The sequence below is a fragment of the Prionailurus bengalensis genome, chromosome A3, assembly GCF_016509475.1.
Source record: "Prionailurus bengalensis isolate Pbe53 chromosome A3, Fcat_Pben_1.1_paternal_pri, whole genome shotgun sequence".
Taxonomy (NCBI): Eukaryota; Metazoa; Chordata; class Mammalia; order Carnivora; family Felidae; genus Prionailurus; species Prionailurus bengalensis.
The window spans coordinates 108,651,942-108,667,686 of NC_057354.1; the positions used below are offsets into that span (position 1 = coordinate 108,651,942).

At 38.8% G+C, this 15,745-nt stretch overlaps 1 protein-coding gene across 3 annotated transcripts in view; it reads left to right on the top strand.

Moving 5' to 3' along the window:
- Positions 1-15,745, top strand: part of MAP4K3 (mitogen-activated protein kinase kinase kinase kinase 3) — a 206,053-nt gene that overhangs the window by 182,673 nt on the left and 7,635 nt on the right. For all 3 annotated transcript variants that reach the window (XR_006301061.1, XM_043604108.1, XM_043604109.1), the window contains 5 exons: positions 2,560-2,618; positions 3,633-3,736; positions 8,485-8,656; positions 12,226-12,294; positions 12,379-12,471. Coding sequence is in view for 2 of the 3 variants with exons in the window: in XM_043604108.1 (XP_043460043.1) it covers positions 2,560-2,618; positions 3,633-3,736; positions 8,485-8,656; positions 12,226-12,294; positions 12,379-12,471 (497 nt within the window). In the remaining variant the exon portion in view is untranslated. The remainder of the gene's footprint in view (positions 1-2,559; positions 2,619-3,632; positions 3,737-8,484; positions 8,657-12,225; positions 12,295-12,378; positions 12,472-15,745) is intronic.

The window sequence follows — 15,745 nt, forward strand, 5'->3', positions numbered from 1 at the left end:
TCGAACTCACGGACCGCGAGATCGCAACCTGGCTGAAGTCGGACGCTTAACCGACTGCGCCATCCAGGCGCCCCCATTATCGTTAACTTCTAAGCTATACTTAGTAGTTGATTTTGTCTTGACTGTGTAGCATTCTTTATAATCTTTCAAAACCTTGCAGTCAATTAATCCTCCTGGGTTTGACAGATTTAGTAACTTAACCTCTAAGTTAACGTTGGGGGCCAAAGGACAAGTTCACAAGTGTGGACGAGGAACATTAAGTTGGTTGCAGTGGAAATCTATCAAGAGCTTGATTCAGATTTTTTTTAACTGTAAAAAGCACTTTGGTTCAAGCAGTTTACTTAATTTAAGGGTATGTGGAATTTTTGTTTTATTTTAAACTGTATGAAATTCCAATGCCTATGAAAGGGGTATTTTTGTAATTATTAATGTAATTTATGAATTGGAATGTAAAATTCTCCCCAGTATGAACTTAGTCTAGAGGAACAATAGGGGCTTTAACCCAAAATTTGAATCAAGATATTCTAGATTGTCACTTTAGTCATTTAGTCCCTCAGTATCTGACTAATTTCTGTGTCACTGTTTAGGTACCATAGTATCAACAAAATTCTAATTCACACGGATAAAGTACTTACAAGTGATAACAGATTTTAACAACTTACCTTGCAAACTCAGAATACTCTTTAAAGTGATCCAGAATCATAAAAGAGAAGTAGATTTGTTTTCAGAGTTGAATCACTATGAATGTTGCAGTTAGGCTAAGACACTAGAGTAGAGTTCTTCCTGAATTGCTAACTGTATGATCTTGAGGAAATTACTAAATCTAACCCTCAGATTTCTTTCTTTTCTTTTCTTTTCTTTTCTTTTCTTTTCTTTTCTTTTCTTTTCTTTTTTAGAGAGACAGAACACACAAGCAGTGGGTGGGGAGGAGGGAGAAAATCTTCTAAGTGGGCTCCGTGCTGAGCACACCCCCTAACCTTCAGATTTGTATACTGTCACCTATCTCATGGCATTATCAGAGGGACTGACAGAACATGTGAAATTCATGGTAAACAATAAGATCTCAGTAAATGTTAGCAATAGTTACTATAGATTTTTATAAATACCGGCATATAAAACATATTAAAAGCTAAAATTACAGTACCTCAGCATTATATGACTGATTATTACTCAGCTGCCAGTTGTACAGTGATAGGAACATACATCAAGATTATTCTGAGCTTGGGGTGCCTGGGTGGTTCAGTTGTTTAAGCATCCAAATTGATTTCTGCTCAGGTCATGATCTCATGGTTTGTGAGATTGAGCCCCACATCAGGCTCCGTGCTAACAACGCAGAGCCTCCTTGGCATTCTCTCTCTCCCTCTTCGTCTGCCCTTCTCTCTCAAAACAAGTAAAAATAAACATTTAAAAAAAAATAAGATTATTCTGAGCTTGTTTGGAATGGCATTGCGCATCACATACATGCTCTACAATTCTGTTACCAGCAAAGGGCAACTCTGTTTTGTTTTTTTTAAAAGATGTGCAGAGCAATGACCTCTAATATGTGGCATGTTTACACATGTAAAAGAAGTTTATGTGTACAGAAATGGAGAAGTATAATTTGAGGCTAGCAAAACTTGGTACGTTAGTCTGTTATATTAATTTTCATTATAAAGCCATTTGAGTTCATGGGTATTTTTTTTAATTGTAGTTTAAAAAACAATTTTAAATGGATTTTTACATATTAAGTTTGAATCACCTGTTTGCAGAACCTGTAAAGGACCTTAACAGAAAATCTATATCCCACTCTTCCTGAGCAGAGAAATAAAAATGTCTAAAAAAAGTTCTTATAAATTGTTTTAGTGATAAGACAATGTTTTACATAGCTTAAATTTATTATATGTGCTAAAAAATATCTTTCCCCCCAGTTTATGGCATATCTTTTTACCTTTTTAGTGTTATCTTTTGGTAAACCAAAGTTGTTAATATATTCAAATTCATTCAACAAATTGCCACCTGTAGTTTGAAGTGGTAGGGATCCCTAAGTAAAAAAGTATCAGTTACGTTTATTAATATTGGGGTGCCTGGGTGGCTCAGTTGGTTATGTGTCCGACTTCAGCTCAGGTCATGATCTCGTGATTAGTGAACTCAAGCCCTGCATTGGGCTGCTTCAGGTGAAGCTGCTATCACCACAGACCCAGCTTTGGATCCTCTGTCCCCCTCTCTCTCTGTCCTTCCCCGGCTCACACTCTTTCTCTCTCAATAAATAAACATTAAAAACAGAAGTTTATTAATATTTTCCTGTATAGTTTGTTTCTTTTTGTATTTTTTAAGGAAATCCCATGGTTCTATTCTTCTAAATCTAAATATTCTATAGTCTTGTTTTTCATACTTTAATAAATCCTTAACCCATTTGGAATTGATTGGAAGAGGGATGAGAAACAGATCAAATATATTATTTTTAATGGATTACCTATTATGTCAGTACCAGTTTTTATTCTCCATTCATCTGTAATGATACCATTATCGTATACTAACTTTACCTACATGTATTATATATTCATTTTCATTTACATTTAGGAAATTTGCTGTATCAGCAAAAATCCCTGAAACCAAGTGGTGTCAGAAATGTTGTGTTGGTAAGTAAACTGTTCCATAGCACGTAGCTTTCCTGCTTTGCAGAGCGAATGAGAAAACACTGTGAGGCTCATTTTTAAATCTAGTATGAAACGGTACTTCTCCAGGGTATTCTGCCAATGATAGTTTATTTTTACCCCTTGAGTAAAACAAATGTCTTGGCCATCCAGTCTCCGTGTAGACTAACCCTATAATATAGTACCTTGTACATAACAGTTGTTTTGCAAATTATTTATTGACTGGATAAATGGAGAAAGTAGGATGACTTTATTACAGCACTTTATCACACCCTGTTCTCCAAGGGGCCTGCTACTTGTCATTCACATGCTGCTTGGTAATGGCTTATGAGACTGCATTTATTCATTCAGCATATATTTTCATGCCTTTAATGTGTGAAACCTTATGCCTGTGGTGTGAAGGTTATAGTCTCTCTGTTCACATACACGACCCCAAATCCCTCCCCACCCCCATAACAACCAGCTGTTTTATTTGCATCAAGCAAAACCAAAAAAATATTTTCCCTTAAAATCTCTTCCCTTCAGAAACTCTGAGGCTTTGTTTTATTATTTGTAAACCTGTATTTTGAGATTTCATTAACGTCTTCATGCTGTTGCAACCAAAGCATTACTACCTCTGAACATTACTACCAAAAGTATCCTTAATCACCTGTCCCTAAGTGTGCTGTAGCCTATCAGTTTGGCAGCTTCCCCCCAAATCTTCTTAGGACCCTTCCTTTAGGGTCCTGCTGCCTCACCTAATGTCCCTGCTCCCATGAGATGCAAAATCTTTCTTCCCACCCAGACCCCAAAACAACCACCAGTTTCGTTTGTGCATTAGACAGAAATCCTGCAAGTGATGAAGGAGTTTCCTGCTGTTACCTGAAAGTTTTTTCACCCTCTAGTCTAATTAAGAAATTGACCTAGCAGCCAGCTTTTGTTTGTTCTCAGAGCTTGCAACTACTATCATCAGGATTTTGTATCATAAGAGGACTTACATACACTTTTTTGCCTTGACAGTGCGAAATCCTTACACAGGCCATAAGTACCTATGTGGGGCGCTTCAGACTAGCATTGTTCTATTAGAATGGGTTGAACCAATGCAGAAATTTATGTTAATTAAGGTAAGCACGAAAAGCAATCTAAGTCATTCTTAGTATAAAAGCTTATGAATGAAATCAATTTTCCTGTTCCTGTTTTTTTCCTTAAAAAAACCAACAACATTTTTTCCCATTAATTCTCAAGTTAATGTCATGATTTTGGGTTATGTGGCAGGGTGGTGAAAGTCTGCGTGTGTGTGTCAATCTCCTGCCTGGGTATTACATCTCCACTTCCAGTGTCAGTCACGAAAAATAGTGAGACCTGAGAGTCCCCTGTTGGGCCACATCTTGTGCACTTTCTCCGTAAGATCATAAGGAAATGAGTTGGCCTGATACAAGTTTCAGAAGAGACTAGAGGGATGGTTCAGGGAAATGACAGTAGGAGCTGGAAACAGGGTCTCACATACACAGTCGGATATCCAGAACTGGAGGTGTTAAAAAGCAGTGAAATGCTGTTCCAGTATACCCTCTGGTTGACCGGCTCCATCACAGCAGGAAAATAACCTACAGGTTGGCGTTTGGCCCAAGAGGACAAGGGGTAACCATACTGAGAAGGAAGTTCTTGACCTGAGTTACATGCCTGCCTGCTGATTTCCCATGAATGGTTTTTTGGTGACTGAGTTTCTCTAGAATCTGTAATTAATGAACATTCTTTAAAATATCTAATATTACTCAGAAATAACTTTAAATTGGAGGAAAAACTAACTCAAAATGTATGAAGTACAGGTTCACTCACACCAAGGGACTGCCAAAGGAATTTTTTAAAGCTGTTTCCTTTCCTATTTTATGTAAATTAAGTAGTCTTAGTTTTTTGAGCATTTGAGATCTCCATATAAACTGGGGTCAGGAGGGGCGCCTGGGTGGCTCAGTCAGTTAAGCGTCCGACTTCGGCTCAGGTCATGATCTCACAGTTCGCAAGTTCAGGCCCCACCCACGTTGGGCTCTATGCTGACATCTCAGACCCTAGAGCCTGCTTCGGATTCTGTGTCTCCCTCTGTCTTTCTGCCCAACCCTGCTCACATGCTCACTGTTTCTCTCACTCTCTCTCTCAAAAATAAACATTAAAAAATTTGAAAAAAAAAAAGGAAATTGGGATCAGAATATAATTGGAGTGGATTCTTTGTAAATTTTATAATACAGCATAATAAAGGCTTCCTTTTATTTAAATTTTATAAGTGACTGAGGAATCTATTTTTAATTTCATATCACTATTTGTTAACCTCAAGATTAACTAGGGCTAAAGAAATGAACAAATAGTTTCAAGAATTTTGGATCCATTGAGGTGGTATTGCCACAAATCACTGAAACAAAAATTCGTTAAACCAGAAGCTGCAGGGGAAAAATAAATAGCCTTAAGAACTGTCTAAAGCAGAGCTTCTGAATCAGCCCATTTAAGGCAAAAATTGCTATGTCCTCAGCTCCTCTTTGTTCTTGCCCATTTCACAAAAATACACCTTATCATAAATGGAGGAGTAAAGTGTACTACATGGTTTGATTTTTCAGCAGCCCTCCCCTTCCCTGCCCCTTCCTTTCCCCTTTTAGGTGTATTTTAGGTACATGTTCCCTATTCCTTTCATTCTTAACGTCTGGTAGAATGAAAAATAGTTTCATCATATCAGTATTCATATCATCAGTTAATAATCTGATTAAACCATAGGATGAATGAATTTTTTGTGTAATTTGATATGTTATACCACTTACCCTAATACACGACAAAGACTCTTTTCTCTGTTAAAGGAATTTTAGGTATGAAGAGCATGCAGGAGAGAATGTATAAGACATGGGAAGCTTAAAAATTACCCGTCCACATTTTCTCTCTTCCAAGTGGATAGTCCCAAGGAGCCTGGCCCTGGCTAATGAGGCCTGTTGCCAGAGTTCAAAGATACTAGACTTACAGTATAGTCTCCCTCAAGACTTCACACCCTTCCCACTTTTCCCTTAAACTCCCTGAGCTCTCTGTAGGCTCTTACTCTCCTCCCTGAATCTTAACCCAGCTCTCCTTCCCCTGCCTGTCTGCTCCAAGACCCTGTGGATATTTTGTTTCTGTATTTGACATTGTTGTGGTTAGTATTTATGATGTTGCTTTTCTACACTCTTACAAGATGTGCTCAAAAACACTTTTATCCTTTATCCTCCTCTTCATGACATTTTTGACAGTTTTTGATTTATTAGACTACATTTTCATCATAAAAGTTGTAAGTTAAAGACCTTCCCAGCAAACAGTTATGTACTTACTACCAACCAGGCACAGTGCTGTTTAAGGGGACAGAAATGAGTAAGATATGGTCACTGCCCTCAAGGACCATCACCAACAGCAACTGGATGTAAAGCTTTTAGACGGGAGTCCTCTTCTGTTAATGACTTAACACGTGATTATTAGAAACTAAATAGAAATACTCAGAATCTCTTGGTTTTCTTATTTGCACACACACACACACACACACACACACACACACACACACAAAGAAGCACTATTTTTTACTGTACTGCTTTTACCACATTTCAAAGAGAATTATTTTAAATGTTTTACCTTATTAAAAATATGAGAGATTTAGGGGCGCCTGGGTGGCTCAGTCAGTTAAGCATCCGACTTCGGCTCAGGTCATGATCTCGCGGTCCGTGAGTTTGAGCCCCCTGTCGGGCTCTGTGCTGACAGCTCAGAATCTGGAACCTGTTTCCGATTCTGTGTCTCCCTCTCTCTCTGACCCTCCCCCGTTCATGCTGTCTCTCCCTGTCTCAAAAATAATAAATAAACGTTAAAAAAAAAAATATATATATATATATATATGACAGATTTTATCCAAAGCCTCTCCCCAGGTAAGGGGAAAGCTTCTAAAGAGAGGGGGTTTGGGGAGTGTTGATGAAGAAGTGTCTGTACCCATGGGATGGAGGCACTCTGGCAGTCACAGGGAAGGAAGGAATACGGAAACAACAGGTGCACATAGAGCCTCACCTTCTACCCACAAGGACCATATTGTGTTTTCTAACACTTGTGTGTGTGTGTGTGTGTGTGTGTGTATTTTCTGACACTTTTAAGAATAATAGTTATGGCGGACCTGTTTCACCTGTTTTTCTCCAGAATTTATTTTCTTCAGAATTTACATGTTGCTAGATTAAAAAATAAATCAAAATCAGTAGCTTTGTTAAATACTACCAATACTAACCTTGGGGGAAATTAAATGAAATTACAGCCCATTCATGAGAGCAACAAAATCTAAAACATACTAAGAGTGGACTTACTACCGTATGGATAAGACCCATATTTTTTGAAAAACAACGTTTTCTGTTCTGAGGAATATCATCAGCACCTCTGAACTCCCCATGGCACCCCATCCACTAGCAGTCAGCTCCCTTATTTTCCATTTTCACTGTATAAACGTACACCCCTAAGCCCCTAAAATTAGAATTAATTTTACCTGATTCTTCCCTAGTACGTAAGTGGAGTCATAAATATGTATTCGTTTGTGTCTGGCTTTGGTGCAGCATCAGATTTGTGTAGTTGTTGGATATGGTTCTAGTTTGTTCATATTCATTGCTCTGTGACTTCCCATTGTGTGAATAGGCCGTAACTTTATCTAGCTATTGTTGATGGGTATTTGAGTTACTTCCAGTTTTTTGTTATTTGAACAATATTGCTGTGAACATGTTTGCATCATGTCTCCTGTGCCTGTGTGTGCTCGTATTCTCTAGAAAGGATAAGAGTATTGCAGGGCCCTGACACTCACAGATAATGTAGTCAGCCAGCATGGCCTTCCCTGCTTATGCTCCCATCACTTGGTGAGCACTCGTCTGCTCCTCCTGGTAATACTTGTTACTGTCACTTGTTTCATTTTAGTCAGGGGGATATGGATCTTATCTCGTGATTTAATTTCCTGATTACTGAGGATGTTAATGTTCTCCATCTCTTTTCCCAAACTTACAAAATACGAATTTATTTAGTCTCTTGGTTGCAATGTAAGAATAATTTTGAAATTATGTAAAAGTAAAATTGGTTGCATCATAAGTGAGTTAATGAATAGCATCACTTGCGCCAAGAAGCTAAATTTCTCTTATTTATGGGGGTTTTTTTACTGTCCACACTTATAAGAGGAGTGTTTCTTGCTAATTAGCATTTCTGTGCTCTCATCCATGTTTGCTCAGTTGGATAAGAAAGCAGGGGGGCGCCTGGGTGGCTCAGTCGGTTGAGCGTCCGACTTCGGCTCAGGTCACGATCTCACGGTTCGTGAGTTCGAGCCCCGCGTCAGGCTCTGGGCTGATGGCTCAGAGCCTGGAGCCTGCTTCCAATTCTGTGTCTCCCTCTCTCTCTGCCCCTCCCCCATTCATGCTCTGTCTCTCTCTGTCTCAAAAATAAATAAACATTAAAAAAAAATTAAAAAAAAAAAAAAAGAAAGCAGGGAAATATAACTGAAGCAGCATCCAATGGGGAGACAGGAGACTTTGCAACAAAGTCTGGGGGACCCTGGGCCAGTCCCCAGATTTCTGGATCTCAGTTGCCACCTGGGTTGGACAGGTGATTTATAAGTTCCCTTCTAGCCCTAATGTCTTAAAATTGTGTGATTTTAACTTAACAACATTTTACAGTGTTAAACCTCAAATCAAATACTTTATAATTTGTGTTTTTCTACATACCCAGAGTTTCTGTGACAAGAAGCAGTCCTAATAGTAGAGAGTTATTTTCCATGTGTTTGTAGAAGTAAAAATTCTTAGTGCTCTCGTGACACTATTTGGCTTCCGTTTTCCTTTGTTTAATGTCCTTTTGTTTCTGTGTCTAGCACATAGATTTTCCTATACCTTGTCCGCTTCGAGTGTTCGAAATGCTGGTAGTTCCCGAACAGGAGTACCCTCTCGTCTGTGTTGGCGTCAGCAGAGGGAGAGACTTCAACCAGGTGGTTCGATTTGAAACTGTCAACCCAAATTCTACCTCTTCGTGGTTTACAGAGTCAGGTTTGTGACTTTTACTGAGTTATTAAGGCCAATACATATCAGTGGTTCCCAAACATGAGTATGGATCAGAATCCCCCAGGGGCCTGCTGGCCCCCACTGCCAGAGTTCATCTGGTAGATCTGGAGCAAGGCCTGAGAAGTTGCTCTTCTGTGTGCTCCTGGCTGATGCCGGTGATGCTAACACAGGCACCGCCCTGTCAACTGCACATACACAGGCCTCAGGCTGAGGAAAGGTGATCTAAATAAAAGCAAAAACTGCATTGAGTCTATTTTCCATCATATTCTGGTAATTGAGACACAGGTACTATGCAATCACTTTAATGAATTTTTTAATGATTCGTAATTAAGATATAAATATAGCTAAACAAAAATATTTGAGGGTGCTTGAAAATCATTCTTTTGTACAATTTGTTTTCTTAAATTTTGATCTGCGTTGCCCAGTGGCGTAGCAGATCCTTTCTTCATACTAGTATCTTGGGAAATATTATTTCCAATTAATTATCTTTTTACAGAAATTTGATTAGTTTGAAACCTCCAATCTTGTTGGTGTAGTCAGTACATATCGGTAAAACTTGTGTTTTGTGGTAAATAAATCTGATTCAACTTTTTACACTTTAAAAAAAGTGACCTGAATGGTCTTTTTTTTCCTGATTTTTAAAGCACTGTGTTTATTATGGAGCTCCTTTTGATTTTTTTCCCCTTTAAAAATAACACTGCACAATGTTTTGCTGTAAAATAGACAGTGGCCATTTAAGAAGGCAATTTCATTATTTTTTTAATGTTTTATTTATTTTTGAGAGACAGAGAGAGAGAGAGAGAGAGCGAGCATGAGCGGGGGAGGGGAGGAGAGGGGAGGAGGAGGAGGCAGAGAGAGGAGACACAGAGTCTGAAGCAGGCTCCAGGCTCTGAGCCGTCAGCACAGAGCCAGAAAGACATGGGGCTCGAACTCATGAACCATGAGATCATGACCTGAGCCGAAGTCGGACGCTTAACCAACTGAGTCACCCAGGCACCCCAAGAAGGCAATTTTTAAAGGTCTTGCAGAGGCCTTTTGTCAGGGTCTTTGGGTTCTTAGGGAAATATTAAGAAGACAATTGGCTGATAAATATTGATTAGTCAGGAGTTTGTCAGAAGCCTAAAAGAGTGTTCACAAAAGGAAAAAACTTAGAGTTGTGGGTCTTTGACACTGAAAAAAAGTCCTCGCAAACACATTCACAAAAACCTAGAGACAATTACATGACTTCCTGAAGCCCAGGAAACTTGAAACAGCTTTCCTTTAAGGACACATTGTTGAAGGAAAACATGGCTGGCCCTTGACAACGTGATGTGGCTTCCTTGGCTCCCTCGAATTCTCTGTTCTGCATTCTCTCTTAGACACCTATCTACCCTTTCAGACAGCGGGTGCACTCCTGCTTTCCTGATCTCTTCCTCCCTGCTTAATAGGAAGGCATTGTTGGGTGATTGATATTTTATTGTTAGTGGATTTCAGTTAATACCTTATTTCTCCCAAGCATTTTAATTTTAAATCCTTTTCTACTAATTGTTGAATGAAGGGCCTGATTTCTGCACAGAAGAATTTTGTACAGCTTCATTCTAAGGACCTTCTGATTTCATTCTCTTACTGTAATGAAATCACTTTATTAGGAGTTGGATTTTTTTGTTTTTTGGAAGGTTTTTTTGTGAATTAACATTAGATTTCCTTTTTTCTTTTTTAATATAATTTATTGTCAAATTGGCAAACATAACAGTGTGTAATGTGTGCTCTTGGTCTCTGGGGTAGATTCCCGTGGTTCATCGCTTACCTATAACACCCAGTGCTCATCCCAACAATAGAAACTAAGTATGATAACTACAGTTCATCTCTGGTTTTGAGATGCTAAGGTAAAAATTGAATGAGAGAAAGTATGGTTAGAGTTTTGCATCATATGAAATTCTGAGTCATTGGTTTCCTAAACTGCGTTGCACTGTACAGCCCACCTGGGAAGTTTTAAAACTCCTGATACCTCAAGTCACATACGCCGCCAATTAAATAAGAATATCTAGACGTGGCAGCTAGGCATCAGTATTTTGTAAAGATCTCTGGGTGATTCTAGTGTTTGGGAACTAATTGATACAAGCAGTTGGTAAAACCTTATTTTCCTGACTTTCTCTCTGGTATGCTAGCCTGGCTTCCTGAACTGAAGTCGATTGTATAGATATGTTCAGATTGTTAATTTTCACCCACGTATGTAAGAGCTACAAAGATCTGATTTCCAGGAGGCCTGTTCCGTGTCCTTTCAGCTCTGGTTGGTTACAGACGTACCAGGTCTAAAGTACATTTGAAGGTCTAACGGCAGGCCTTGGATGTCCTAAGACTAATACTATAGGAAGTAGAAAACAGTAACTGTAGGTCATCAGACCCACTCTCAAGGACACGTAAGGCCAGAAACAAAGGCCTGTAGATCAGCAGTTTCAGTTTTGATGTTCGTACAAAGTTTGGGGTAGCCTACTTTTCACTTCGTGGAAAATCATTTAAACATTCTCAGTTTGGGGGTGCCTGGTTAGCGTCCAACTCTTGATTTCGGCTCAGGTCAGGATCTCGCAGTTCATGGGTTTGGACCCCACATTGGTCTCTGCGCTGATGTCATGGAGCCTGCTTGGGATTCTTGTCTCTCCTTCTCTCTACTCCTCCTCCACTTGTGCTTTCTATATAGATACAGATACAGATCTATATCATATATATGTGTGTGTATACAAATATATATGTATATATGTATATATTTATTGATTGATAAATAAATATAATATTTTTTTCAAAAGCATTCTCGGGGCGCCCACATGGCTCAGTCAGTTGAGCGTCCAAATTCGGCTCAGGTCATAATCTTGTGATGCGTGAGTTCGCACCCTGCACCGGGCTCTGTGCTGACAGCTCAGAACCTGGAGCCTGCTTCACATTCTGTGTCTCCCTCTCTCTGCCCCTCACCCGTGTGCATACGCACGTTCTCGCTCTCTCTCTCTCTCTCTCTCAAAAGTAAACAAACATTAAAAAACAATTACAAAAAAATTCCCAGTTTATAAGAACTTTGATAAATCTTAATTAAAAAAAATGATGCCTGTTTGCATTTTGATAATATTTCATACTTCTCAAAATACTTCAGTATTTCTTTTAACTCATTGGTACTTGAAGTGATTTGTTTGTCCTTCTGATTCATTCACTCAGTAAATAATTATTGCATGTGGTGCTGGATACTACCATGTGATATACAAAGCAGTCCCTGGCTTTCTGAGTTTAAAAGCAGAAATCAGTCATAACTATAATATAGAGGATTATACTCCTGATTTCACATATGAGTGAAAATAATGACATCACCAGCAGTAATGACAATAGTTAGCGTTCCAGTGAGCCCTGACTTCCTTCAGCACTTGCATCAGAGTTTAGACCCAAGCAGCCTGACTCAGCCAGTACATATGTATAGCTAAAAATTTATGTCTGTTTCAGATTCAGTGATGTTCAGAATTCTTGTTTTTAGGTCTCTGTGCTTTCAAAATTACTTTTTTTGTGTCAGTTTATTGAGTTTGTTTGTGTTACAGATAGCCCACAGACAAGTGTTACTCACGTAACCCAATTGGAGAGAGATACCATTCTTGTATGCTTGGATTGTAAGTTTTTATTTATGAACATCTTATTTTAACACCTTCCTTTTATCTTAGTTTCTGAGTGACTCTCCCCCTCCCCGTCTCTAGGTTGTATAAAAATAGTAAATCTCCAAGGAAGATTAAAATCTAGCAGAAAATTATCATCTGAGCTCACCTTTGATTTCCAGATTGAATCAATAGGTAAGTGCAAGTTTTATATTTCTGGTTTGATTGCAGTAAGAGCTGCTTAAAATATCTTACCTGATAATTATCTGAGATTATAGAAGTATATTACTAAGAATACATTTTTTTACAATACAGGGCATAATGAATATGAAGTCAACATCAGTCTTCACTTTTATACATTCTCTAAAATAGTTTAATAACTGACATCTAGAAATAATGTTGTCCTCCTTACAGATTTGACATTTCAAAAGAAATAAATACCATTTTTCATAACACAGGAATTTCCATTTCCTCCAAACTTCTGTGGAGTTTCCCTATAAGTACTTTAAAATTTAGTACTGGGGCGCCTGGGTGGCGCAGTCGGTTAAGCGTCCGACTTCAGCCAGGTCACGATCTCGCGGTCCGTGAGTTTGAGCCCCGCGTCAGGCTCTGGGCTGATGGCTCAGAGCCTGGAGCCTGTTTCCGATTCTGTGTCTCCCTCTCCCTCTGCCCCTCCCCTGTTCATGCTCTGTCTCTCTCTGTCCCCAAAAAAATAAATAAACGTTGAAAAAAAATAAAATAAAATAAAATAAAATTTAGTACTTAGCGTACTCTGTTGTACTTCTGCTGTTGTATCTGCTGACCAGAGCAAAATGTGAAAATGGCAAGAAGGAGATTCCATTATCTCATTCTCACATTTTGCTGGACTATGGTGTTTTCTGAAAAAGGATTTCTTATATATTCAGTATTCTAAAATTATTACATTCCAGGGGCATGTGGGTGACTTAGTCAGTTATCTGACTCTTGATTTTGGCTCAGGTCATGATTTCATGATCATGAGATCCAGCCCTGTGTTGGGCTCTGCACTGGGCATGGAGTCTGCTTGGGATTCTCTTCTTTCCTCTCTCTCTGCTCTTTTCTCTCTGTTTCTCTTTCTGTCTCTCTCTCTGCTCTTCTCTGTTTCTCTTATTTATTATTATTAAATAATAAATTCATCTATTAAATTAAATAAGTAAGTAAATATTAAAATGATTACATTCCAGAAAAATGAGGTAAAAAGGATCACAGATGGTGCTGGGAATGTGAATGAGAGCTAATTCAGTATTTAACTAGGCACAATTTTTTTGCTCTTCATTATCAATGAAAGATATTTGCACATATATAAAGAGGTAGGGCCAAGGACAGATAGTTCATTTGTTTTATTCCTGGTTCTACTTTTACTGTCTCCTCCAAGTAGAATGCCCTTCTTCCAGCAAGCAAATGCTGATAATAAAATGAGAGAAATCTCTTCACGATTTTAAAATGGAATCTGTGCAGGACGCCTGGGTGGCTCAGTCGGTTAAGCGTCTGACTTTGGCTCAGGTCATGATCTCACGGTTTGTGGGTTCAAGCCCCACATCAGGCTCTGTGCTGACAGCTCAGAGCCTGGAACCTGCTTCTGATTCTGTGTCTCCCTCTCTCCCGTGTCTGCCCCTCCCCTGCTCCTGCTCTGTCTCTCTCTGTCTCTCAAAAATAAAAAAAGTTAAAAAAAATTTTTTAATATATATATAAATAAAAATAAATAAAATGGAATCTGTGCTTAAAAACTCATAGCCAAAGCCAAAGAATAAGATAAATAAAGAACAGAAACTCAAAGCAGTATGTAGGCCTGCTGTGCTCCTTCTGATAAAGAAGACTAAAAGTATCCTCTAGGAAGTGGGAGCCAGAGCCTGGCTCCTTGCTTGAGGTGCCTAGTAATCAAGACTCTCCCCACATAAAGCCTGACATCCTTATAGGAGACTGTTATCCACCCTTAAAAAGAGATAATCCCTATCCTGTACAGACTATTTCAGATCACTGACAAAGAAGGAATGCTGAACAAATCAGTGTTTAACACTGATACTAAAATCAAGCAAGGTTAGTATAGAAAACAAAAGAATCCATTCTCATGAAAGCAGAATTTGAACAAATCTGAAACAAAATAGTAAATAGAACTCCACACCATCAAGTATAATAGAGTTTATTTCAGGAAAGTAAAGATGGTTCAGCATCAGAAAACTTGTTTATGTAATATATAATATAGCACATTAAATATTAAAAGCAAAAAGTCACATAACTTTCAGTAGGTGCACAAAAAAGCATTGAGTAAAATCCAGATCATTCATGATTTAAGAAAAAACTTCTCAGCAACTTAGCAATAAAAGGAAATGTTCTTGGGGCGCCTGGGTGGCGCAGTCGGTTAAGCGTCCGACTTCAGCCAGGTCACGATCTCGCAGTCCGTGGGTTCGGGCCCCGCGTCGGGCTCTGGGCTGATGGCTCAGAGCCTGGAGCCTGTTTCCGATTCTGTGTCTCCCTCTCTCTCTGCTCCTCCCCCGTTCATGCTCTGTCTCTCTCTGTCCCAAAAATAAATAAAAAAAAAAAAAAAAAAGGAAATGTTCTTCATCTAGGAAAGCCTATTAAAAATATTCATGTTTGGGGCTCCTGGGTGGTTAGGTTGGTTGGGCATCCGACCCTTGATTTTGGCTCAGGTCATGATCTCATGGTTCATGGGATCGAGCTCCAAGTCTTGCGCTGTGCTGACAGTGTGGAGCCTTCTTGGGATTCTCTCTCTCCCTTTCTGCTTCTCCCTCATGCACACGTGCATACTCTCTCAAGTAAATAAACTTTTAAAAAATATACTTAAAAAAATAATTTAAAAAAATTCATGTTTCATGGTCAGATTCTGCCATTAAAGTCAAGAACAAGATAAGAATATGTGCTATCATCACATTTGACATTGTCTTACTAGACAAGGAAACTATGAGGATTAGAAAAAAGTAAAAGATCCTTTTTTGCTGATGATATGATTATATGGACTGTATAGCTCTCTGAGTAAACTGCTGGAATTAGTAAGAGAATTCAGAGTTGGTAGATATGACTCACACCAATAAATAGCTTTTTGATATGCCAGTAATTATGAAATTAATAGAAAAAAAGATCTCACTGACGATGGCAATAAAATAAGAAATTTGGAAATAAATGTAATCAAAATATGTTTAAGACCATTATCTAGGAAATTCCAAGTTATTGTTTGAAAGCATAAAAGATTTGAACAAATGAAGAACTATACCGTGTCTGTGAATATGAGAAAGGTGTCAGTTCTTTATAAGTTAAACCACAAATTTGGTTCATTTAAATAAAAATCCCGGGGCGCCTGGGTGGCTCAGTTGGCTAAGCATCTGACTTTGGCTCGGGTCATGATCTCACGGTCCCTGAGTTCGAGCCCTGCGTCTGGCTCTGTGCTGACAGCTTGGAGCCTGGAGCCTGCTTCAGATTCTGTGTCTCCCTCTCT